Consider the following 26,691-nt stretch of genomic DNA (forward strand, 5'->3'; position numbering starts at 1 on the left):
AATTAAAAATCAAGAAAATGAGTGGCATGTCAACTTTTTAGTGTATTTATCAGAGTTAGAACACAGATGAAGTTTTGTAACATCTGTTTAATTAGGCATCTGACTTCCTGTTCCTGCTGCATTATCCATTTATTTTATGGGATGGGCAATAACAAGAACCATTTAATGTTGCCCAGTTTTAAAAATAGCAAAGACTACAGGGTGGAAAAAGAAAAGAAATACTTTTTCTTATACACTGGAGTGAGGAATGTTGTGGTATTTTGGGGTTCTATCATCAAATAAAAACGGGGAACATTTTTTAAAATACTTGACATTTCTATTAAAAATCATATCCTTTAAAAATAAAGTTATTGGTTCACAATTTTTTTGCTTGCATTTATTTAAAAAAAATCAAATTACATACATACTGGTGTCAAATTTTCAGCAGCGCTGGTATGACTTTGGTATTTATGAGCTGTTCTCAAGTTATAGACAGTGCCTAAACAGGTATTGATTAGGAAAAAAAAATAGATACAAGGGCTCAACTGCTTTTTCAATTAAAAGCTGCACTACATGGAAAAAAGATCAAGTCATGAAGACAGTTCAAGTATGTTTCACTGCCTACAAGCTAAAGGTTTCAACAAAGTGAACTTGCTGTCAGACACAGGCAAATAAGTAATTTCAAGTAGTGCAAGATCCCACTTTCTGTTCACTGCCCTTCATATTTGTTCTGTAATGACCAGAAAACCTTTCTGGCATCACCTGGTGTTTTCCAGTCATACACAATTTGGATTATGGAACTGGCCTCCTTGAAAGTGCCATCCCTGAGAAAAACACTGCACCTACAAAATGCATCCTCACAACTTCTCGTTAACCAAGAGTCATGTAATGAATGTCAGGTCTCTGCTGTGCTCTGCTCACTTCACCAGCTCTCTCCAGGACGTTGTGTCTATTTTCAAGGCTGTAAGTTTTAAGGGCCCAAAATTCCTGGAGGATCCTGGGAGCCACACCATTCAGCAAGTCCCCTTTACAGGAGCAGTCACATTTCTGTACCAATGACACTTGGCTGCACAGGAGATGGGGCTTGGCTGTTGGGAAGGCCCTGATCAAAACGACATGAGGACAGACCACCACCACAAGTCACCACTTTTTGATCCATTTCCCTTTTGATATTATACTCTGCATTTTTCATAGGAAGAAAAAAGGAAAAAAAAAATTAGCACAAACACATCAGTTTTCCTTGGGAAAGACAGACATAAACGAGTAACTGGACATAGCAATAACAAGCTTTTATATATTTTTTTTATCCCAGAAAGCACTCAGTAGTCACAGAATTGAGTGGGATACAGGAACCCGAGAAAAACACAGACCAAAACACAACCACAGGCAACAGGTCAGTGCTTAGCTTTAATTTGCTAACAGGCTGACAACTAGTGTAAGGTATTTAAGGTATTTTGTCTGCAAGACAGTGAAAATACTTTAGCTTTTCCCAGCTGAACTTCCTGCTGGAAGTAAAACCAAACATACAGTTCTACACATGGGGATGACAAAGTCCTCGAGACCCTGAGTGAAATCGCAACTATATTCAGGCCTGGCAGCCACACAAAACCAAATTTCAATCAAGAGTTCCATGATCTCCTATGAGCTTTTCTATCCAGAGAGAGTGCCAAGGCCATGCCTGCTGCACTTCACACATCCAGCATGCCAGGATGATGCAGAGAGCTCCCCACTTTACAGCGCAGCAATGGATTTGGCAAATGTTTAAATCAAAATCTTCCACTGCAGTAAGCCTCGCTACACCAGCGGGGTGTTAATCACACTTGGCCATGTTTTTAACTTGGGAAAAAAATCATCAATAGTGATCAGAAAGAGCAGCTGCATAAGAAAGTACTTAATGTGTCAATGTTGTAATTGAATTTCCAGAGAAGTACAGGAAGAGGAAAATGCTACATTTAGCCTGAACTGGGTACTGGTCATACTGGGAGCAGCACTTGCTTACGAAAAGAACCTGCAACAATTTCTTGGTAAAATACTGTGGATGAAGTTAATAAGAAAAATGTATTGATAATATATTCAAGCAATTTTCAGGTCACTTTTACCCACAGAATGTACATCATGCAATTTCCTGTACAATTACAGTATTATGCCAGGTAAACGAACCCATTTACACCTCTTGGAATTGTTTCCCTGTGCATTAACACTTTACAGAAAGGTATTTTCCTTTAGCATTGCTGTTCTGGTACACTATTCAGCAATATTTAAACCAGCTGTTGACGTCCATTTTTCCAGCCAAGTGTACTTTATGACAAAAGATGCTCTAACAAGACTTTATTAAAATTAGTGATACAAGTATTGAAGCACAAAGGTCACATGTGCTATTGGTTTTAAATACCATAATGTTTCATACCTGGACTTGATAGCTGACCCTGGAACTAGATGATTAGGTCAAAAATACATAAGATTAACTCTTTCCTTATTAGGCAGTGTTGGTTTCCAACTCTGCCCCAAGCACAGACACTGATATCTGTGACTACACTCACATCCACAGCCATCCTTTCACTAAAGAATTCTTTTATTTTTACAAACACTAACATTTTGACCAATATCAAAATAAAAAATTTGTTGAAAATGCTCATTTACTAGTTTGCATCTGCACATGGAATAAATCTCAGTGGTCAACTATGTCTCTTGGCTGGCACATACCGACCTTGACAGGCATTCCTACAACCTCATACTGACACCAGATTTTCCTGCTGAAAGCTGTGATGTTGAATCCAGTATGTTTGCTACACACATTTAGCACAGTCTACACAGCATCTGTGGGCATAATGTTGTCCATAGATTTTGGAGTATTCCAATCTAAATGCTACTTACAAGTACTAAATTTTGCAACTTCATAACTTTCTTACTGCATTGGTAAAAAACTATTATTTTTGCATTGTTAATAAAACGCTAAATATAATAACATATCCTTTTTATTGGATAAAATAGCTCCCAATGAAAGTGCACATATTATAAATTAATCAAGTTTTAAACTTCTTTTGGTATATCTAAAGCAAAGAGTAAAGCCATTCTCCATCCTCATAACAGAAAAACTTTATTCACGTCTTGAATTTGAATTCTGGAATTAACTCAAGACAATGTTAAAAAAAATTATCCTTTTTTTCTATTAGATAAAAGTGGGATATTTTTATTGTCTCTCTCATCCAATAAAAATTGAAAGAAAAAAAGGTTTTGCACTTATCATTCTGCATGATGCCCAAAGTAAACAATGAAGAAAGTAAGTGGGGAGTTGCTTGTTGTTTTTACAGCATAGGAGCCCTGTACTTCTGAATCACTAAGCAGCTGCAGTCTTGTTTAATTACTCAACATCACTCAAAATGTAAACCAGCACTTGGAGACCAAGGAATGCAACATCCATCTGCAACACAAAAGAAATAGCTAAGCTATCTTAGCTTCTGCCTAGACGGTTTGTACACTAGAAAAAGTCAACACATTACTTTTATACCATGTCAGTAACATAAAATAGCCAAACAGTAATTTTGCACTGCACTTGAATGCATCAGTGACAATTTGCAGTAAGGGAGGGAAGACCGCGAGAGTCTTATTTCATAGAGGTTTGCAACCTCTAACACAGAAGGTATTTGTCCATTACTGAGTTCTGGCAAACAGCAGCAGCAGTGTATGACAGCAGTCCCATCTCCAATAAAAAAAAAAAAACAGATAGAAAGTTAACATAATAAAAAGAGGAGATGGGAAATTGAAAACTTTAGGTTCCTGGCTGAATTTTTTTCATCTTGTTAATTCTTCGATACAAGTCTTTTGTGTGATTATGCTCATATTAAGAACACAGCACAGTAATGCTGCAGTTTGATGGAGTGCTACAGCCTTTTACAGGATCAAAGGGGATCTGATTATCCCTTCTGGTCTTCAGAGCTATAGACATAAACTGCACACTCTATCTAATCTATGAAAAAAGCAGCCACCCACCACAGGACACAAGAACTTCTCCCTAAAGATAAAAGAGGCAAGCAAGCACATGGGACAGATGCTCACCACACCACTCATTGCACTGTCAGAACCTGCTCAGCTGCTGCAGTGTCAAGGGTGAAATAAGACACCATGAAGAACTGCCCAAGTCTTCAGCACATCTCAGGTTAATCCACATACAAATATAAATACTGCAAATAACAGCCTATATTACAAAGACACAGTCAATCAACTTTAGCCAACTCTGTGTACTGGGATCCCCCTATTCAATATCACACAAACACAGAACAGGCCCCAGCTCAAAGGGCTGCCACGTGAGGCTTAGGATGGCCAAATAAATATATCCAGATGCAACAGTACCTGCTAATGTCACATTTGCCTCAGCACAGCTAGGGTACCTTCCAGGTGCAGGGAAGAGTTTATAGGGATTTTTAATTCAGGTACCTGCACACAGAAATGCACCACATCCAGATTATTAGCTCATTGCTACAGTGAGAGTGCCACAGCTGTTTTGGCAGTGCCCTCAGCTAGTATCAATATTCACAAGTCAGAAATAAAGTTCTTATAAACCATGATGAACACACTAAAATATCCACCTGCCTTTTAACATTTAAGAGAGAAGTTTGCTGATGTCCTGCCCTGCTACAGCCACCCAGCTCTTGAGCTGCAGACAAGCTCTGCAGCCCCCTAAATCTGGGGCTAGCAGTAAACTAATAATTTCTCACATCAGAGATCCTTTAAGTCCTCTCTGACGACTATACTGCATTGATCACTGCTCATGTAAGGGGTTAGCCATTTTTAGGACTGGACTGCCACAGATCTTTTGCTCTCCCATACACGCAGCAACAAGGAATCAGAATGGGATGATAATACTGAAGTCATTAGAGTGGTTTGATTTACAGTGATTCTGGAGTTCTTTGGCTGAAAAATGAACTTTTTCTTCCAAAGAAGAAAAAAGAAGACTTCTTGTTAAACCAGATTTAGGGACATTTCATATCCTCAAGTGTCTCCCAGCAGCCAAAGAGATGAAACAATCAGATTTCTGATACATACAGAGTTCTAGGGTCAATTTCTATGGCCAAGTTTATTGTAAATTCATAACAAGAAATACAGGGTGAAATAATGCTATTCCATATCAAAAGGAATAACTGAGGGAAACAGTCCTTCCCTTTTCAGTAAGCTATTAAATCAGCAGATTGTAACCAGAACTCCCAAGGGAGCTTGATGACACATTGAAACATGCAGAATGAAAAAGGATGCTGCCCAGTGTCCATCAAGAACTGAAGCCTTTCCTGTTGCAAGTCAAGTAAATGACTGGAATAAGGGCACGTGACAGTAACCAGCAATGAGTGAACATTAAAGCCCTGGTCTTAACTCAAAGATTGTTCTTACATAGCTGCTATCACTGCTGTTCTTCTAACCTGCCCTGTCATTAAGGATAAAAATGGACCCCATGGAACTCATGGTTTAAATGTTGTTAACAGCATTCCAGAGGGAATTTTGTGACAGCAGAAGTCAGCTCTTCCATCTGGCCCATTTGAGAGTGAAATTGAAATATTTGCTCAGGCTTCAGAGGGTCATTTTGGTATAGAAGAAGGAGATAAAAGCAGGAATCTTTTACAATATGACCTAGCAAATCAAAGCAAATAGGGATTTCACTCACTGATAATCCACAAGAAAAGAGACAGTGATAAGACAAATACAGCACTGTTTGTTCTGGGCAATGTGGTTGTATCTCTTGCCAACAACCTATATACCGGCAATTAAAACATAGACCACTTCATAAAAAATATAAAAGAAAAGAGAAAGAAAACATTATTTCCAACAAAAGCCAATGGTAACTGCAGCAGCATGGACACTGCACACAGTGTTTACCAGAACATTTTATCTCAAATATTTCAAAGTGATTAAAAACACCCATTTCCATCACTGAGAAACATCAATCTGTTATCATGTCCTCTCGATCTGGAAATTATTAAAAAGCCCTAAATCTGCTTGCTAAACTATTACATCTATTATGTTGTTTAACAAGGAAGGGTTTATTTTTAAAATGTCATGACACAGAATACTTTCAGGATGGAAAAAGACTTAATAACAAAAATGAAATGTTTTTTGTTTTTAATGTAAAGCTTTCCTTTAAACGTAAATCCACTGTATAAAATCTAAGATCACATCAGTATGTTACTGCAGGAAAAAAATTATTCTATACGTAAATAGACAAACCCAATGCTTAACTAATTAAATGCATTTTCATCACCCCAGTTATGAGGTACATGAAACATCTGGGGGAGAGTCATTAAAACATCAAGAATTATTGTTATTTTGATACAGACAATAACAGGATCACAAATGTGTCATGTTAGCTAATGCTTACAGCCAGAAATACATGCAGCCAGCTGGATCCACACTAATGCTGAAATTAAGCAATTATACAAACACAGGGCAAGAGCCTCTGGTAACTGAGGCTCAGCTACAAGTAGCATCGATTTTCCACTTGCTTTAAAATGCAAATAAAACAAAAGAGCCAACACAGTGAAACAGAACAGGAGACAATCAATCTGGGAGAACACTGGGAGAAATAAACCAGTGAGAAGTCCAGGGGAGAGGGGTGCAGGAAACTGCTGCAGCCCAGTTTTCTATTTCACTTTTACAACACAACAGACCACAGCAACCATTATACTGAAGGGACAAGCTCTACCTCAAACAACACACCATGTACTGCATTTTTAAAACCGTTACAGATCATTTTATACGTTGTCCTGTTTAAACATCAGGCCTCAGTGTCCTTTAATTATTATTTTTGTTTCCCAAAGGGGTACTGAAGAGTGGTTAACTGATACAGTAATCTTCTTAATGAAAGATTTTCCCATCAGCAATTCCACAGAAGTAGGGCTACATTAAATACACCATTTATTTCAAGATAGATTTAAAGTAGAGTCAGATATGTCCTGTAAAAAAAATCCCACACCTGCATTTTTATTACTGGACACAGAACCAGTCCCACTAAACTCAGTGAGAATATGCACCTGCATTTAGCAAAAGAGAACACTTCTTGCATAAACAAGGAGGGCTCTGAAATTTAAAGTGGACTTTAGGCCGAGAAGCATTAATCCCTTTATCACAAGGGTTGAAAGTTGGCATCTACTTTCCAGGACAACTGAGGGGAAAAAAACTCAGCCTCATCTGTTTTAAAACCACAAGGATGCCAAGTGTTTGCTCTTCAGTATCACAGCAGGTGCCCCATTCTTCTGACATATTTGTGATACCAGTCAAAAGGAACTATTTTCCATACTGCCAATCAAAAATCACTTTCTAGTTCCATGTCACAAATTTACTATATAAAATTTACTCATGTATTCATAACTTTCAAAAATTAATGTTTATTCTGGAGTCACCTTTCTGTGATTAATGGGTAAGTTAATGCACACGTTGCAATAAATATATAATTGGCCAGGAAATAGTTCTATGAATCCCAAATCCATGCATCCTCAGGTCAAGTGTTTTACATTACGATTCCAATTCTGAAAATGTCTTCATATTTCTGTTTCTCTGATACAGTCTGTATTGCTTTTAAGACCTGAAACTAGATATATTCACACTTAATTTGACTTGTCTATACTATAGCTGGTACTATAATTTTGTTAAGTACTTAGGTTTGCATTTAAAAACACAGGATTTTCACTAACTTTGTGACTAAACCTCGTATCTGGTACTGGTCTGGCAGAGTTTAAGACCTTTTTAATTAACTGCATACAAAGTAAACGCACTTCCAAGCAAACAGTTCTCAGAATCTACATTTGGGCACTCATGTTTCAAAGCGACACATTTAAATTAATATTTTATCCAGTTTTACATTTCATCCAGTTTATTCAGTTTTGAATCGAAACCAAAAGTCTTAAAAGAACCAATGAATTCTATTTTCTTCCATCCTAGCAGAGACAGTTCAAGCTGAAGGGTGGGGTACACATTTTGTACCGTCCTATCACTTGTGACTTGGAGCAATCCAGAGAAATTTCAACAAAGGTTACAACCAAAAATAAAGGGAGCAAAAGAAAACTGTATTAGTTACTGAGAGTCTAGGGTGTTCATTTGGTGAGGCTCTCCATCTGAAACACACTGCCAATATTCTGAAGTTTCCTACAAGTAATTAATAGGAAAAAAAAATCTCAGCTGCTACACGGGTTGGAGTGAAAGTTGATGGAGTGATTTGTTATTTGAAATGCTGCAGTAAGAAAAAACTAAATAACTCACTAACCCAGAAAGGAAAATGGAAACTCCTAGCACCGAAGCATATTAGAAAAGAAAAAGTCTGCAATGCTGAGGCAAAATAAAGTATTTAAAAAGCTATATAGAGAAAACATCTAGATCTAGTTTTGTTGCTCCATTGTTCTTGTCTAACACTTGAGGAAATTTATTACTTCCTCCTCCTGGTTGTACTACTAAGAAATCTTCCAGAATACAAGTCTACTAAATCCCCTGCCTACAAACAGATGTACACTTGGGTGAATTAGATGAAAATGCAAATACGTCTGTTTGGGGACAAGGAAGACTCCATCCAAACATTTTCTTTTTCTTTAATATATGCCCTTCCAAAATGAGCTCTAAAAAGTATGTTTGTGCTTCTCTGCTAATTATAATACATGTAGGAAGAAGGCCTGGAAACTGGCAGCAAGCATTTCTGCAGGTTTGGTACCTCAGAAGTACAAGCATGCTAAGAATTTTCATCTGTTGTTTCACTGCATAAATCCCCAGATTTTTAGAGGGGAAAAAATTGTTTCACTCCTCTGCTAGAGGATATACTACCACACATCTACTACGGCAAACAATAAATATTTTTCAGGATTTTGAATTAAATGACAGAAGATGTATTTTTAAAGGCATTAGAAGAAAAATCTGCTGCAATTTTCTTTTTTTTCTTTTTTTTTCTTTTAATAATCTGAGAACCTGAAGATAACATTTTGGCATGAAAGAAAAGCGGAAAATCTTCCAAAAAGGAAAATACCAAAATTCCTCCCCCCCACACACACACCTACAGGCCTATTTCAGATCTTTTTTTTAATATACAACAAAGCAATAATAATGATCAAACAGAGCTTTTCTTCCAATGTAGAGCATAATTTGACCATTAGAGAAAGTGCTGCTGAAATGGAGAGACTTGTATTTCATATAAGTAGTACTTAAAATTTGCACTTTACATCCATTCCACTGGAAAATGGTGGAGGGAGTAAGATAACCTTCACCAGGCAAGTACTCCCACATATTGTCTCCACGTAAAAATCTTGAGGTTATCAGCCACCAGCTGCCCAGAGACATTACCTAAAATCTAAAGCCTTGTGTCACAGCCAAGTGAACTTGTCTTAAGGTCAGCATGAAGATTTACTGGCACTCAGAACAGGATACACCAGCGCCAAGGTGAAAAGTGTTTGACGCAAATATCTGAGATATTTGAGCCCTATCAGCTCCTCCCACCTGAACTGCCTTTCTCTTGCCCAAGTCAACCAACGCACAGTTCAGCAGCCTGGACTTACTGTGAGATGTGAGTTATTGGGGTCAGCAGAGTCTCACCCTCCAGGTCAAGCTCATCAGCAAAGCTGCTGGTCCTGATGAAGGGTCCTGTGTTCACATCTAGAAACGCTGGGCTCTTTTTTACTGTGGAAAAAACATGCAGATTGCAGTTCAAGCAACAGCATTGGACTGCTGCTCACTTGGGCCTCTGAAATACTGCACATGTTAAAAGAATATTGAAAACAAAAGTTGCTACCAAAATTGCGCGCACCACAGAGTTCACGAAAAGCAAAATTTTAACTCCTTCTCTGCCCAAAGCATTTGAACTTCTGGTGAATATTAAAACTAATATTTTATTCCTTTTTTTTTTTTAGAATCCATACGAAGGAGACCTTCATGCCTTATTAAGAGAAAATTTGCTGGTTCCCTCTCACACTAAGGCACAAGGCCACCTCACTTTGGGCTCAGAATCAGGACAAGATCTCCAGTTCATCCCAGACAGGGTTCTTACTGGGAGGGTTGATTCACAAAACTTCAGATATTGAAAGTTTTACTGGCAAACTTACTTGCAGATCATCACTTTCACGTATCCAAGAAATCAGGGAGAGTGTTACAGCTTTCATTTTCAAACTCGGGCTCTGAAATTCTGTCAGATACTAACATTAAGAACACCAAGTGCTTTTTCAAACATGTCCCTAACATTTGTTAGAGAAGTCACAACATTTGCATATAAATAAAACCACTGGTGTGGTTTACATGACTGTAAATAAATTTACAGAAAATAAAACTTGGTAACACTCCACGTAAATCATAGGTAATTGTGACAAGTCCACAGAAAACTTTGTCCAACTGACTGGAATATTCAATAAAACAATTACAATTTAGTAATTTATGAACACTCTACTATATTAAATGAAATATTTTATAATATAGCAGTAAATAATGCCCTGCCAAAAAGCCACACAAAACCAAAAGGAATACAACAGAAAAAGATAAAATAAATCTAGCTGATATTTTCTGATAATAGAAGTGGGAATATAAGGAAATGATTGTTTTCTTTTAATGCAACCATTTTACTCAGACAATTAGGTATTTTCATATGACAGAAATGGATTTGAATTAAAAAAAAACCAACAAAACAAACAGAACAGAAAGTATTATTTCATCATTAAGCACATGGCAGTCCAAAACTGCAAAAGGAAAGTCTCTGTACTCCAGAAGTTGTAATAGGAAAGGATGACCTCTGAAATCACAGTTTAAAATAAATAAATAAATAAATAAATAGGACAACTGCTAGGAGATACATATTACAAGCAGGAACCACTTGCAGCACTTAAAAATTAAAATCTTGTAGTAAGTTTTAGCAAGGATTAGTTTCTACTTTTGCTTTTAGTATCATACTAATAGTATAGTAGCATACTATTTAATCGCTTTGCTGTAGCCATCATTCAAAAAAACAGGCTGTGAAACCAGCAAAATAATTCCAAATAAAGATGTGCAGTGAAATGTCTTTCAAACAGACTTGTTCGGACTTTCACTAAATTAATTTTCACTGTTTTCACTTCTACAAGACATAAATGAAATTTTTTCAGTTTCTAGCAAATAAGGACTCACAAATGTTTTTGTTTTCCTGATGGCAAGTGATAAAAAACTGCTGCACCTAAAGCCTTGTGAAGGGTTTGCTGAACACTCACTAGACTGTGCTCATGGGAGACACAGCACACTCCATACACAAGTGGATCTGCAGGAACAGGGATTCTTGGATCAGTCACAGCTATTGCTTTTCAGTTTCACGGGAGGGGAAAGAAGGACTGGCACAATGGAAAAAGAGCCAGAAGTCAAAACTGGGCCTCAGCCTATTTGAAAGAATTCTTGTGTGAGCACACAGAGAGCAGGAGCTGATTAGTATGAGGCAAACATGGTATCTCCTTCCCTCTGTTATAAAAATTTCTGAGATCATCATAACTAAGATAAGAGCATGGCCTTAATGGGAGTTTCTCTGCCTCAAAGTGCCTTGAAACAGGGCTCAAGCAGGGAGCTCACTTTTTTTCATATAAAAATAAATTCATAGCCATTAGACTTTGGACAAGTCTTTCTTAGAAAGCAGTGTTAAAAAAAATACTAAAAAACCCCACAATTTCTAAATATGAAGGTTAAAGAGAAGAAGCAGATGACACTTAAACACTAGTTTTCAGTGGATAATAATGGGTGAATTTAAACATTTGCAATTTACAACCTGAACAACCTCCAAACTCAAAATTCTACTGGAACACCTCTCTTTAGAAACCAGCTCTATATTTTTTTGTGCCACAGCAGAGAGCTCCAGACAGAGCATTGCAAGGGTACAGTAATTAACAAAGGTGATGAAACATGATGGAACAATGAAATATTATGAGCTTTACCTGGAGAGGAAGGAGCGCTGGAAGACTGCTGGTCTGCGGAAAAGGATGGCCAGGAGCGCTGACAATCTGAGTCAGAGTGAAGATGTACATGAAACAGAGATAGGAGAGGAGAAAAAAAAAACCACACACACACACAAAAGAAAAAAAAAAAAAAAAGAAAGAAGCTGCGGACAGACAGCTGAGGAGATGCAGACATACCTAAAATTTAGTACGTTCTACCTGACACAAAATTAAAAATACTGTGGAAAACAGTGTATGAAACTGTACAACAGTGCATTGTACAACATGTTGGAAGAGTGTTCAGTTGCCACTGTGGAGGCGTCATTGCTTCTCCAAGCCCATTTTTCATGGCAGTGTCAACTGCTGCAAGACATTCCTCCCTACAGGCCAGTCTAGGCTTGCCCCTTTCCTCCAGACTTCAGGGTTTCTCAAGTCTTTCCCTTTCCTAAATGCCCAGGTTCCCATGGGTTGCACCCCTCTTGCTCTGGTTCACACTGTTCACAGAGCAGCTCTCTCCTGGTCAGATTTCAGTGCTGCCAAGTGAACGGGGAAATTTGGACACCCACATTTGAAGCATCCAAACACATCACATAAAAGGTTTTTGAGGCTGCCCACTTCAACCACGTAAACCAAGTACCTGTCTCAAGCTGAACTTCTTGGAGAATTGAAGCTGAATTTCTCAGGGAAATGAAAAAAGGCAAGCAAGAGGAGTAAGTGATGAGAAAGTCTCAGCAAAACACAATCTTTGCATTATGTTCAGTTGTTTTGAATAGCATTATGCTATTACTAACTACTTCATTAAGAACTACCTGTGAATTCACACACTTGGACAGACTGATATTTTTCAGGAATGGTGCCTTACTTTTATGCAATGAGAAAAACTCTTAAAATAAAAAAGTAAAATCGGAGTTAAAAAAAAAACAAACCAGAAAAAAACCTCTCATTTTGCAAGTGTTCTCTCAGTGCTATGCACATGTCCTAGTTCCAGCCAGGACAAGGGTTAATTTTTGCCATAGCCAGGATGAGCCACGGTTCCTTTGGTTTTTGCTGAACTGATGATGCCAGGAGAAAGAAAGGAGGGAGAAAAAGCTGGAAATCTCTGGTTGCACAAAGATACTGGCAGGGAAGCCAGACGAGGGATCCGCGAGTGTGAAGACTGAAGTATAAGTGGGCAGCCCAAAAATTTATTGAATGTGAGAAAGCAGCATATGGATATGTTACTAGAACCTTTCTGAAGACCAAATTAAAGCTAAATGAGTATCATTTATCCTTGTACTTTCTAGTTTCTTCCTTTTGAGCTTTTGACTTGGCAGCTCCAGTTTTCTGTGTAGGCAATCTTTTTCACAGTAAGTAAAGCAACACTCTCTCCTCTTTCTTTGAGCTGCTGTGAGAACAGTGTTAGATAACCTCTCATGTCCACTGAGCTCTGGCTGCCTGCCTGGGACATAGAAACTGAACCTATGATGGCTGGAAAAGCTCCTCTGATATTTCCCCAAGATGAAGGAATTTCTTGTTCGCATAAAACAGGTGATTTGTTTGGTGGCTCTCACTGCCCTCCTGATCTTGATCCACCACGTCCATCCCCAACAGAGATGCACCTCTTAGAATGGTGGAAACTGGAAAAATCAAGGATTGATCAGGGGAGTCAAGGAGATTGAGTTTGGTTTTGCTGTTCTAACACCTCAATTTCACCTGTGTCCCATGTGAGTTCAGAGGTGAAACTGAACCTTGCCATTTCAGCAAATTTAATCCAAGCCTGAGCGTCCTTGCACTCGATCACTGGAAGGAAGCCTCTGTTGTCTGTAGAGATTTCAGAGCAGAAAACTTACAGGTGGCTCATAGCACTCTCACTAAATCACAGTGGTCTTTTGCCCAGACCTAGCTCTAATCCTACTGTCTTTGGGGAACACTCAATTGTGAAGAAAGTGCCTAAGCAAGCACATTAGAAACATCACAAGACTACATGGCTGCTTAAGTGATCACAGAATCCAGACAAACAGTAAAATAAATTATTTAATTTATGGGTCCCCATCTGTTCACAAATATCTACAGCACATTTTTACAGGAACAGATGCATGTACTTCAGAATTTACAACACTGGGGGGTCAAACCTGAAAGTTTTCTCCCATCCTAATATAGTTATTTAGAAATTAATTCACATCATATGCTTACATAACTACTGGATAAATTATATTTTATTTATTAGAAAATTATCTTTTTCTATTGGTTATATATACATGAGCAATTTTTCTCAAGTATAAAAAACCATTAGAGGTCATCTACTTATACAAATGAGAGCTCACTTTTCTCTTTGTAATGAGACTGGGTGCAGTTGTGATTACAAGTGTGAGAATGTACATTTTCTGTCTGTCTAGATCTCCTTGGCTGCAAAAGATTTCTTAGAAATTATATGGCACTAGTCACACATGAAAAGCACTGCAAACATTACACTGTCATAAGCTGGCATGCCATAAATAGAATTATTTTCCTCAACTTACCAAGCAATTTTAACATTCCTGTTTGTCCTGTATACTTGTAACAGTTTATAGAGGAGAACACAGATAAAAAAGAGAAAAGATAAGTGTCAGAAGAAATTAGAGAAAAACTTTTTACTGAAAGCTGTAGAACTGATTTTTGAAATGGCAGTAGTAGGCTACCATCAAACTGTATTGTCCTTCATCAGCTCAGAAATTTAGTGGTAAAAAGCTGGACTTTACAATTCTAAGCATTTGTAAGGTTCTGTCATTTGATTATTTTGAAGAAAGGTGTCTGTACTCAAATTTTGAGACACACACTTATAGCTCAGTACTTGTCCACCTTTTAGCAGCTATGTCATTTCTACCACCAGATGCAATTTGCAATCATTCCTTAGAAGAGGCCAAGAAAGAGTGGAAAAGCATGGATGATGCAGAACAACAGAAGCACACCAAAAAAGTACAGGAAAAGCAAGACTTTCTGCTTGCACTAAAATATGCCCAGTGCCAGACCACGTTGCTGTCTTATTTTAAAGCCCATTAAATTTATTCATGCCAGCCAAAATTTTGAGGAGAAAAAACACAAGTACTTAAGGTATCTATACTCAATAAAACACACCTTAAAAATTAAACCCTGCTCTTGTTGCCAAAATTTGAGCAATACATTAAACACTCGCAATAAAAGTACATTTGTAAAAATGCTACATTGTAAATTCAGAGTTACTTTGGAAGTTCAGTACAACAAAAGCAAATATAAATAAGCTATTAATCATAAGGTAATTATCAATGTCCTGGCTTCTTTTTCCTCATACTGTACCATTTTGTGCAGTGACATTTAATACAGATGGACCCACATTTATCTTAAGTACTGCTGCTTTCAAAACTTGATTCACAGCCTACTGCACTGAGCAGATGGCATGAGCACATGATGGTTTCATGTAGCAGACAACGTTCGGTGCAGCCAAGGCACACCAATCCTTTTTGGTTCAGGTACAAGCACAATAGAAACACATCCTGGGGAAATTTCACATGGAAAAGCTGACAGCTAATCTCTGTAATTTCAGTCAATTGCAGAATTGGGGAACGTATGCACCAGGCTAAGAGTCAGCAGCTTTTCCACAAGGCAGAAATGAGAAATTATTTCATTTGTCTGCAGTAGAGCACGCTCATTAAAGCAATGGTTAAATCTCACCCAGATGAGCCAAAGCAACCAGCAACCAAAGGCAAAAACGCAAAGTATTCTCGTGTTAGAACGACAAGAGCTTGTTCTTTCCTTCATTACTACAGATACTAAAAAGGACCTGTATGCAAATCTAATCATAGAACTCATCACAGTTACTGGCATTTTATAATGGAGCTTCTTACCAGAATTTTCAAATGGTTCAAAGCTGAAATCAGGTTTCCTGTCCTCCACCACGTGGTCATAAGTTATGTGTGGTATAGCCAACATCCTGTCCGGAGAAGAAGGCCCATTGTCCTTGTCTAACTTAAACTTCTTCTTTTTAACCTGAAAAACCCACATACATCAGGTTACTCAAACCAAGTCACATGGAGCTGTCTCTTCAGTGACTTCTTCAATAATAACGCAGTCCCCAATGAGCTATAACCAATTAAAAGAGTGCCTGAATTACATGTTCATGATCCTACAACTGTGTTTCTCATTCTGTTGCCCCCTCCTTCTGCCAAAACTAGCTAATCAGTAGATTTCTGCACAATGTCATTTCCAAATCCCTTGCCTGCAGCAAAAAAAGAAAACCTGCTAGCTATGCAGAATCTTATATAAATCAAACTATTCTAGAATGCCTTTATCATTTTATGGATTCAATAAATCACACCTTCAGCACAAAGCCAATGGATATATGGCTACTGAACTCAGATGAACCTTAGAGATATAAGAGAAGATTTTTTTGCCCAACACCCTTGCCTTCTTGCTTGAGACTGCTGTGCAATACTCTTACAGTACAGAGGACGGTGTACTACACAATCTAAAGATTCTGACAAAGGGTTTTTGTTGCTGTATTTAAAACGAAAAAAATCTGAATTTATGGAAGTGACCATATTACCATATATGACCATATTACTGTATGTAGGCACAAGAAGTCTTTACCATGAAAGCTTTGAAAATTACAAAATCAATAGCTGAAAGAAACAGAAGTTTTGATGGGGTTTTTTTGTTTTAATCAATTAAAAATCACTATTTTGGAAATGGTGCTTTTCTCTTTTTTTTCACCTTTCCTTATGGTTTTCCAAACAGCAATGATAAGTAACTGACTGATATGACTGAGTTAGGTCATTATTACTCTTTTCTAAACACTTAGATCCACCAAAAAAGTCAAGCTTGGGGAAATTCAGCAAATCAACCTCTATTTTATAATGTTTATATACTGAAACAATCAAAACTGAAATGTAAATCAAATTTTGAAACCAAGTAATAATCTGTAAAACAAGCAGAACAAATAACATCTAGAGAGTACAAACCCTCAATTTAATTTCAAATATTTGAGTTACTATAATGCAAAACATTAGTTATTGATACCATCACCGATTTCTTTGGTTTTGGACTGGGTGACAGCAAATGATAATTCCTGGCAGGTTTTCGAATGTATATTTTCCATGTAGAAGAGTCTGGGTTTTCTGCAGCATAGCATCTCCATGCAGTCTGGAACAAATGTTTTAAGCAACAGAATAATTAATCAATCAGATTAGTGGCTCCCTGTACAACAAACACAAAACTTCCAAGTAGCATGTCAGTCATTCTTCATTTAATGATATTCCTGAATTTGCCCTCTGGAAACAAACTCAGCATGGTTTAGAACTCTTGCTAAGTAAATAGAAACCACATAGTTAGAACTGGGGAAACCACACAGAAAGACCAGCCTTTTCAAGCACAACATTTATTCTCAGTAGCAACAAACAAATAATGAGAGAACACTCTAGACTAGACTCAAAAAAAGGTTGAAATTTCATGAACTGCTCCAATTTCCTACCTGCTTTTAGGCATTTTGCCTATTGCATCCTGTGTTACAGGCCCATACTCGGAAAAAGACAAAAATTACTCTTTCATGCCTCACAGAAACACTACCAGAAAAAAAAAATGAATTGTGATGCAGTTAGTAGAGCTATATTTATATGAAGAAATGAAACTGAGGGCACAACAGAATAGTACCAGTGGTTAACCAGGAGCCAAAACCCAGACCCAGTCCTCCCTCTTACCAACCACCAATGATTAAAGTCCCATGTTCTAAGTCAGAAGGGAGGAAAAGCAGGGCTAGGAAACAAGACCAACAAAAAAAAACCACTACTGCATTCTCTCTTAACTGTGTAAATATCAGAATTAATTAAAAATGAGTCTCCACATTATAGAGGCAGATCCTCACTTACTACATGAAGAAAGGACACACTTATACACAAACAGTCTAAAGCAGGAAAGGCCAGAAAACCCTAGATGAAAGAAACAAAGCAAGGCAGAATGAGAGAGGAAAACAGACAGCAGCTGGAAAGTAAATGAAGAGACAGTCACCATATAAATCCCTCCATGATTAACAGAATAGCAGAAGAAAGAAATGATCTCTAGAAGAAATCAAGAAGGAATACAAGGAAAGAAAACTACTCATCTGGGCTGTTCTCTTGTTTTGCATCTATTTTTTAAACATCTTGGTTTAAGAACAATCTTTCCATAAGCCATTTGTAGAATACTTGGTGAACTGGGCTTCCAGAAGTCTGAGACTATTAGTAAATCATAATTAAACTATTACAGGTACTCAGCAACTCATTGTCTATCCTCTACTCCTCATAAATATTTCTGATGGAGCCAAGTACAACATTCTGGACATGCAGTCTCAGGCTTCCCAATAATTTCATGCTCATTTCCCAAAAGAATCAGTGGGAACATTAAAAAATCCATTCTTACAAAACCATACCATACAAGTCTCAAGATTTTTAGCTAATCTCTGGCTATAACCAGGGTCTTTTTCACATTAACTCAGGGACTGTTGAGTTTCAAGCATAAACTTTACAGTTAGCTACTGTTTCCATAGAGATCCTGACCTGGAAACCCACATTCACTCATGAAGCTAGAGAAATAAGTCATATGAGAATGAAAAAATGATATGGTGTACATGGAGTTTCCTTTTAAATTTGATCTCTGTGCTTCTAAAGCTATGTGCAGGTACTTGAGTAGAGGGGAGGAAAAGCTGGAAGAACCTAGAACGAAACCACATTAATACTTTTCCAGGGTGCAACGCTGGCTCCTCCAATGAGGTAAAGGACAAAATCTCCTTAACCATACTGACGCTGAACTGCAATTGCACTTACAACAGGGGGGGTCAATATTTTCCTGCCTTTCAGTTATCCTACGTGAAAAGATGGATTTCACAGAATCCCAGTGGTTCCCAGCCAGCTATTCTAGAGCTGAAAAGTCCAAACAACATTTTCCTATTTAAGATTCTGACTTATTTCTCCTAAATTTGAGATTTTTAAGAATGTAGTTGTACTGGCTGAAGCATATTTGATATTTAACTTTACAAGCAACAATGTGTTTTTTAAAAGCACAATTCTACATGAAACCTCCTCTTTGTTTTTTCATTACTACAGGCATAACATTTCACAACATTTTCCCCAGGTAAACAGTTTAATAATTAGAAGATAACTTTCAGTTTTGATTTTAACCAGCTGAATTAAACAGTTTACACTGATTTGGGAGTGTACTTTTCTGCTCATTAGTTTACATTAAAGATTGGATTTCCAAAACTTGCATCTGTAACTCTTGTACAGTTTTTAATGGGAATCAGGGAGGGAAAAACTGCCAACAGCGTGGGGAAAAAAAACCAAAACAACCAAACCAAAAGCCTACTATAAATGGAAAGAAATTACAGTATGCAATATGCAAGAACTCAGTACCTGTATGAGTGAGGCAGCAGCTGGAATCTGACGGTTGAAATGCTTCTGTCTTTGTTTCTGTTGTACCTTTAGGGCAAAGCCTGAACCAAGAATTCCCTGTGGAAAGAAAACAAACTTTTTTCTTTTCTTCTTTTTTTTTTTTTCTTTTTTTCTTCTTTGGTAAGAGTGGAAGGAAAGAACCACACATAAAATTGCCAAATTATGTTGTGTTAATAAACTTCTCTCCAGCATCATAAAACCCAACTAACTATTTAGAGGAAATGACTTAATACAGCGAAATTTTTAGTCTCACTTATTATTACTTGCTGAAGTAGACTGTGAATGCTATCATGCCCTGATGTAAAGCCTGCTGGACTCAGACCCGAAAAAGGAAACAGAAATTACATTTCATATACTCTAAAAGTCTGTCAAAGGCTTGTGCAAGAGAATGACAAAATAGGGGGGAAAAAAAAATCAATCTGATGGGCTCAAATACATTTTCATGAGAAATAAAGCTTTGGCAGGGCATGACGTAAGCCACTAGACCTTTTAAATGTGGTATGGTAATTTCTATTTCCATGTGTTAATCCATGGTGGGAGTGAGGAAAGAAGACAAAGAGGAGAAAAAGACATATTTCAAAATGGTGAACTGAGTCGAACACAAAGCCATCTAATTCACTCTCAAGACAAGGGACATGGACTAATGGCACCGGATGGTGTGAAACTGGAACTAGACTCCAAACGCAGTAGATACGAAGTCCAACTTTAAGTAAAGAGCAGGCCATTTATGTGGTCATTTGCACAGGTATAGGCCTATTTAACACAAGTTTTAGTAACAGGTGAAAATGAAATCTTTTATAAATCAGCTTACATGATTACACCTACTCAAGAAAAGCACAATTCTTTTTCTACAGATACTAAAAGGCATCAAAGCAGCCAGGGATCTTGGCTCAACCTCTAAGAACTCTATGAATCATTACATATTTTGAAAGGAGCACAAAATGCCCTTCCTATTATGCTCATTTAGTAAAGATCAAAGAGATAATGATGCTCAAACACCACATATTTGGGAAATGAGGGATCATTGCCTGATCCAGAACCCACACCAGTTGCATTTAGCCACTACAAACACTTCTGACTGTGATCTCAGCCAGATCCTCTCACTTAAAACACCAACAAGAAAGCCTGCAATAGAGCTCCAAACCCCAAATTCCCCCTTGGGCTGACTCACAGGAACAACTTCATTCAGCAAGGAAAATCCCACTAATAAAGGGGTGATTGGTGCTGTTCAACAAAGATTAGGGAAATCTGACAGGTAAACATAAAACATGGCCGTGAAGGCACGGCTGCTACACAATCATTGATAAAGCATTTTTGTGGCATTTTAGACTGATTTTAGAAAACCAACCAACCGAAACAAAACCCAAACAAAACAAACACCCCACCACTAACACTCTCCAGTCAAAAAAAGTAGGGTTTGACATTTTCCATACTGATCATTTCACTTACCTGATTCCTCTTTTAAAATAAAAGTGGAAGAGATTAGAATGAGGACGGGGAGAAAGATATGCTTTAGAGGCAAACTGATGGTGGAGAATTTACCTAATTTTCCTCCTCTGTAAAAGGTTATGTACTTTTAAAGTAGGCAACTAATTTTAGAAGGTCATTTGAGTTTTAGCAGCTACTATTTCATGCTGTGAAGAACTTCTGTGATGGTACGGGCATAAAAGTATTCTTATCTATTCTGTACCATCCCCACCACTTCTTCATTAGAACTACATAAACATCTGCTAACAAAACTGCTTGTGTCCCTGAACTGAAAAAAAACCCCATGTAAACAGAATGCTCCAGGTGGCACAAACATTTTAACAGCACAATTCAGGAGTACTGCCAAATTTGCGGAAAACATACCCTTAACTTCCCTGGCACTGAATATTTGGGTTTTCAAACTGCAGTCCAAGTTTCGCTGATTTTGAATTTACCCTTGCTACTCAAGTGCCTTGTTTCTTGTTTGAAAGCACTCAGGAACCTGTTTTCAGTACAAACAAAATGCCATAACAGCTTTAAAAGGTCAGCTGTAGGTCACTTTTGAAAACAGGACTTTGGCCATGAACAGATATTAATTTTGTGAAGAACTGCATCAGTGTCTCTGGCTGCTGATTGCTGTCTTTCTGCCAGTGACATTTTTGGAAGCTTTTTTAGAAGAAAGATGTACATGAGAATTCTCCAGTTCACCTTGGACCTAATCAGTTGAGTAAACTATGAGTGAATGTCTAAAAAAACCCAAAACACTGTAAAGTCATCGTAAGAAGTAATTAGAAATAATTTCCTTTACACTTCTGAGATAGGCCGGGAAAAGTACTTGGAATTAAACATCTCTCTCAAATACAAATCCTTCTCAAATCTAGTGTTGCATACAAAAACCATTGCATATTTATTTAGCCTTCTAGAAGTTCTTTTGTTTCTACAGGCTACATAAATTTCAGCTAAAATACAGAAGTTTAATACAAGGCGTACATAACACCAGGTTAAATGAAAGTTAAAAGAATCAATAACAAAATTTCCCTCTGGTAACTAATGAATCAACATTGAATTGTTCCAAAAGTACAAGATAACCTACCGCAGGCAGTGCAAAAAATGAGATTGCAAACACTGAAAAACAAGATGCAATTGTCTTTCCTATCCAGGTCTGTGGCACTTTATCTCCATAGCCAATAGTTGTAACAGTCACCTGCAAAGAGAAATAAAGAGAGTATTACAGCAAGTATTAACACAGCACTTTGGGCTTGTTTCTCTCTCTTCCTTTTTTTATTTATTTCAAAGAAGCATTAGCTGCATTCCTAACTCTCCCACTGTTAGCCCGTGTGACACTAATGAAGGTTAACTCTTCCTTCCAGGTTTGCTTCCCCACCAAATAATGAATGGAAAAACATACAGGAAACTGAATTACAACAAAATATGTGTTTAAAATCTTGCAAAGTAACACCATTAATTTAAGTCTTCATGGCTGAGGCAACTGAACTTACTGGGATAGGGGTTACCTGCCCATGTCACACACTTTCCTTAGGGAAAGGCTGCCAAATCACCAGTTCTGGACTGGTGATTTGGTTTATGGGCAGGAGATGTTTGCTGAGAACGTTGCAGGACTGTTGCATGGAAAGAGCACACACACACTGTAACCAGGCACTGTGACTGCAGTCAGGCATGAAGCCTCCTAGAGATAACATTGGTATAAAGAGCAAGAGAAGATGAAAATTTTCCACGCAGTAAAGACCCTGAAAACACTCTAATGAATCACCAATTCATATAAAACACTAAGAGCAGGAACAGATAATTTAAAGCACACATGCAGGAAACATCTGTTGAGTTTGCCTTTCAGAACACTGAAGTAAAGATTACCACCACAGCGATGTAGTGTAACAAGGCTTAATAAGCCATTATTTGCATGCACTCTAGGAAAGAATGTATTTGTTTGAAGCAGAAGGATACATTTAGCATCTGAGAGCAATTTAAATTCACCTATTTCACCAGCTATTTCTGAATTTGTAAATTAGGGAGATTTTTATCTGTGACTTCGAGGAAGGCTAACCAGAGCAAATGAGAGCGTGGGAAACCACGTGGAGCCCTCAAGCAGCTGAGGCACAGCTCAATTGTTGGCTGGTCAGACTTTCTTCTGACACTGTGGGCTGCAGCTGCCAGGGACACAGATGTTGGTCCCACAGTCACACACACACAGGCCATCCTCACCTTGTCCTGAACTTGTCTACCATCTAAGCAAAGCCATGGTGTGCCAGTCAAACACACGACAGAAGGGGCAGCTGAGGTGGTGATGTCTGTTGCAAGTATTAGTTTTTAGTTTTTAATCCAAGTTTTTAAAACATGGCCTTTTTCCAAAACTGTTTCTTACCCCACAAAAGGGTTAGTTAACTATCCAAACGCCTTTGCCTGTACTCCTGAAATTGTTATTAAAATTCCACCTCAATCCAAGACCTGATGATGGACAGAACAGTGATGCTATCTCTTTACCTACATAGGAGGGTGGCTTGAAAAAAAAAAAATCCTAAAGCCTAATTAAAATTTCACTTTCAAAAATAAGGAATAAAAAAGGAAATACAATCATGGGAAAAGTTATGCCCTCCAATGCCTTCTTACAAAGAAGATTATGAGAGAAAAAAACATTTCATGCTTCTGTTTTTGAAAAAAATTATAAATCTTTGTAAGTGAAAACTGTTATCAACTATTTTGTGTTACAGTCTTAAAATCATGTTGAAATAAACACATTAACTAGAAATGTGAAAAGAAATAGGTGTTTCTGAGCTGACCAAAGTATAACTGAAGAAGAATTCACATACATCTAAGTATTTGTCTCCCCTTTCCCACCACATCCCTGCCCCTCCCTACTGAATTGGTTCATATGAATCATCAGTAACACAAAAAAAGTATTCCCTCTGATGGTCGTCTAGGAGGGTTTTTTTTAAAAAAAGAAACATTTTGGAAATTGGGTTGCAAATCAAAGTGTTCAGTTAAGTTAACTTTTTCCTCTGCCCTCATAACTCTAAACCATCCACAAATGCATTGTATTCTGAAATTACATTTTCTTTTTCCCTCAAAATATATGCTGTTGAAAGCTTACATGCCAGGTTTCTGCCCTAAATCATTCTTTACAGCTGGGTTAAAACTCCCTAAAGAGCACAATACTAATTTTACAGTTGTAAAAGAGGATATTATAATGGAAATACTGACTCAATGTCTACTCTAGCATAGTAAACATGTTGGCATAATGAAATTAAATTGACACAAGAGCTCACACACTGAATTCCATTGAAAAGCAGCCTGTAAAACAATTGCTTTAATTAGGAACAAAATCATATTCAGCCATTGACTATTTTAGAACTTTGATCTGATGAAAATCACCACAGATTTAGGCATTAAGACTAATGTTGTTCCTATTAAAAACGCATCAAAAGTCTGGAGGGGGGAATATGAAGCAAAAACCCACCCAGAAAGAAGAAATAGTCATGCTCATCAGCACTGAGTAGGGAAAGAATTTTATTTTAGGTTATATCAGGCTAAAGTGAGCCTGAAACTAATCCGGAATACTAATTAGGAAACTAATCAGGTAAATGAGGATGTTCTGTCTATGAAATCTCTACTGTGTACCTGGGAAAATTTGGATAGTTAAACAAAATACAAGAATCTCCAGATGTAACAATATCTACATCTGTACTTTCAAAGTAACAATTTTAAAAGGTTTCTTCACATCCACCCCATAAGATTTCATTGCATGGGAACAAAACGTAGTTGGAGCTGCTCATGGAGTTAAAGCTCAGAGAGGAGAAGGCAGCTGCAAAAAGAAGAGATGCCTTGCAAAAATGCATTTAAAAATATCTTCATCTTTCAACCCCACTCCAACAATTCCTAAACTAAATCACTCACCCACAAAAAATCCAAACATATAATACTCAAAATCAGAATAATTTTTAAAAAAGGATGTCACAGGTGTATATTTGGTACATTTGATTCGTAAACCACATAGAAACTAAAAAAATCACATGCCCCCTTCTGCTGAACATTGAAGTCAGTGTACAGTTCTCAACAGCTTTTTTAATTGAGAAGATGGAGAAAAGGGTTCTGAATAACACAACTTCCATAAGATCACTTTCAATGAAGCTATTTTTAATATTTATGTGCAACTGTTTTATAGATTAGGTCAGATTACTTTTAATTTAGCTGAAGTTTTATGCATGTGCAGTTTTGAGTGGAATTTACTGCAATTTTCAGCAGTTTTCCGTCAACTTTGATTTTCAATTTACATTTAGCACATAGTGATGGGCTTTGCTAAACAGGACATTGTTTTGTGTATGCTTAGGAGTAAGCAAACTTTTAAATGTTTTGCTGAATTTGGTCCATAGTGAAAAAGCCATTCTTCTAAGCTGTAATAATTAAAGGAACAAGAAATCCTCAAGTAAAGCTGCTTTTTGCAGAAAACTGCTTGCTTCAATACAAAGCAAAAAGCACAGAGAAATATCAATGCGTGGGTATATTCAGTAATTGCTCTAGGAAATAGTGTGCATGATCAAAGAGACTGTTAGCACAGTTTTTCTGAGGCACGTTTGTTCCAAAGTGAATGTTGGAAATCGTGTATTCATTCAGTGGATATCAAAAGAAGAACTCCTCTCAGTTGCTCTGAAATGGGATTGAAATGGATGCTGAAGGAGAGAAGGAGGGGGAGAAAAAAACCAACAACAAAACAAAAACCCACAAGCAAACACTAAAACCCACAAAACCCCCAGAGACAGTGAGCAGGTAACTCTTTCTGAAGGTGGTCATCTCTGACAGATTCAATGAGAACATTCATCTTATTTTTTTAAGCGTCTGTTTTTTAAATTTTATTTTTAATGCTGTCCTGGTTTTATTAGTCTTGAATCTATATTAGGTATTTAAAACTGGATCATGATGTCTGGACAAGATCAGGCAATAGTCTGGAGATGACAGACAATAAAAGCAGACTAATTTTGAATACTGGGACTGGGGAACTGAAAGATGCACCACATTACATTTATTTTACTTGCTAACACTAAAGACATATAGATACCCTGCCAGTGGCAGAATTTATACAGGCTTGCACTGGATTCAAAAGCAGCAATAGTATAGACAACTCTTTATGCCATAGGGTAACTTTAGGTTTCTTCAAGAAGCCGACAACTGACATGGCAAATAGCTATAGCCCAGAGTTCTCCAGGAAATTCAAACAAAGGCCGGAGGCCAATTTAAATATGAAAATGAAAAAAACAATACAGACTTATAAATAACAACAATGACAATGAAGAACATTTAATTACAAGTTATGCACGCTAGGGGTGTGCCTGTAGTCAGCAACGCACAGCAATATAAAAGTACCCAACTCCAGATGCAGTTTAGTTGTGGTAACACAGACCTTCTACATGGTTTACTTCAGCTATATTACATATTCTGTTACTGCAGCCCAAAGAACTTGTTTAGCAGTGTACACGTAGACTGAGATAACAAAAGAGCACAGTGTCAGAGAGTGAGAAAAGGGGTGCGAAAACGCTGTCAAGGACTTTTTGAAGCATTCTCTACTGGGTCAGGTAAGTGCACTTTCAGAGAAGAGAGAGCACTTATTTATGAGACAGGAGCTGTGAATTATTCTCTTCTGCAGGTTCAGCTCAAACCAGATTTTCATTGACCAGAATTTGTGGTGTTTAAGCAATTCAGAAAATTCTGGCTAACCATAACAGAAACTTTCAAGATCTAAAAGTTCAGAAGGTTTCTGTATGAGTTTCAGACCTTTATTAAGAGAATCCTTGTGACTTCCCAGCTATCCATAGAATCATGGAAGGGTTTGGGTTGGAAGAAACCTTAAATACCACCTAGTTCCACGCCCCTGAGATGGGCAGGGACACCTTCCACTATCCCAGGTTGCTCAGAGCCCCATCCAACCT

General features: G+C 37.5%; 1 protein-coding gene across 2 annotated transcripts in view; it reads right to left on the reverse strand.

Annotated features, from left to right (window-relative positions):
• KCNQ1 (potassium voltage-gated channel subfamily Q member 1) overlaps positions 1 to 26,691 on the reverse strand; it is a 331,242-nt gene that overhangs the window by 221,172 nt on the left and 83,379 nt on the right. The window contains exons 7-13 of one of the 2 annotated variants that reach the window (XM_066187689.1): positions 21,849 to 21,959; positions 19,250 to 19,345; positions 16,887 to 17,009; positions 15,716 to 15,857; positions 14,375 to 14,401; positions 11,877 to 11,942; positions 9,498 to 9,618 (exon numbers count right to left, since the gene is read on the reverse strand). In XM_066187689.1, coding sequence (XP_066043786.1) covers positions 9,498 to 9,618; positions 11,877 to 11,942; positions 14,375 to 14,401; positions 15,716 to 15,857; positions 16,887 to 17,009; positions 19,250 to 19,345; positions 21,849 to 21,959 — 686 coding nt within the window. The remainder of the gene's footprint in view (positions 1 to 9,497; positions 9,619 to 11,876; positions 11,943 to 14,374; positions 14,402 to 15,715; positions 15,858 to 16,886; positions 17,010 to 19,249; positions 19,346 to 21,848; positions 21,960 to 26,691) is intronic. The other variant, XM_066187690.1, reaches the window with a different exon arrangement.

The sequence above is a fragment of the Chamaea fasciata genome, unplaced genomic scaffold (assembly GCF_029207755.1).
Source record: "Chamaea fasciata isolate MVZ Bird 193981 ecotype frontalis unplaced genomic scaffold, bChaFas1.0.hap1 SCAF_7, whole genome shotgun sequence".
Classification (NCBI taxonomy): domain Eukaryota; kingdom Metazoa; phylum Chordata; class Aves; order Passeriformes; family Sylviidae; genus Chamaea; species Chamaea fasciata.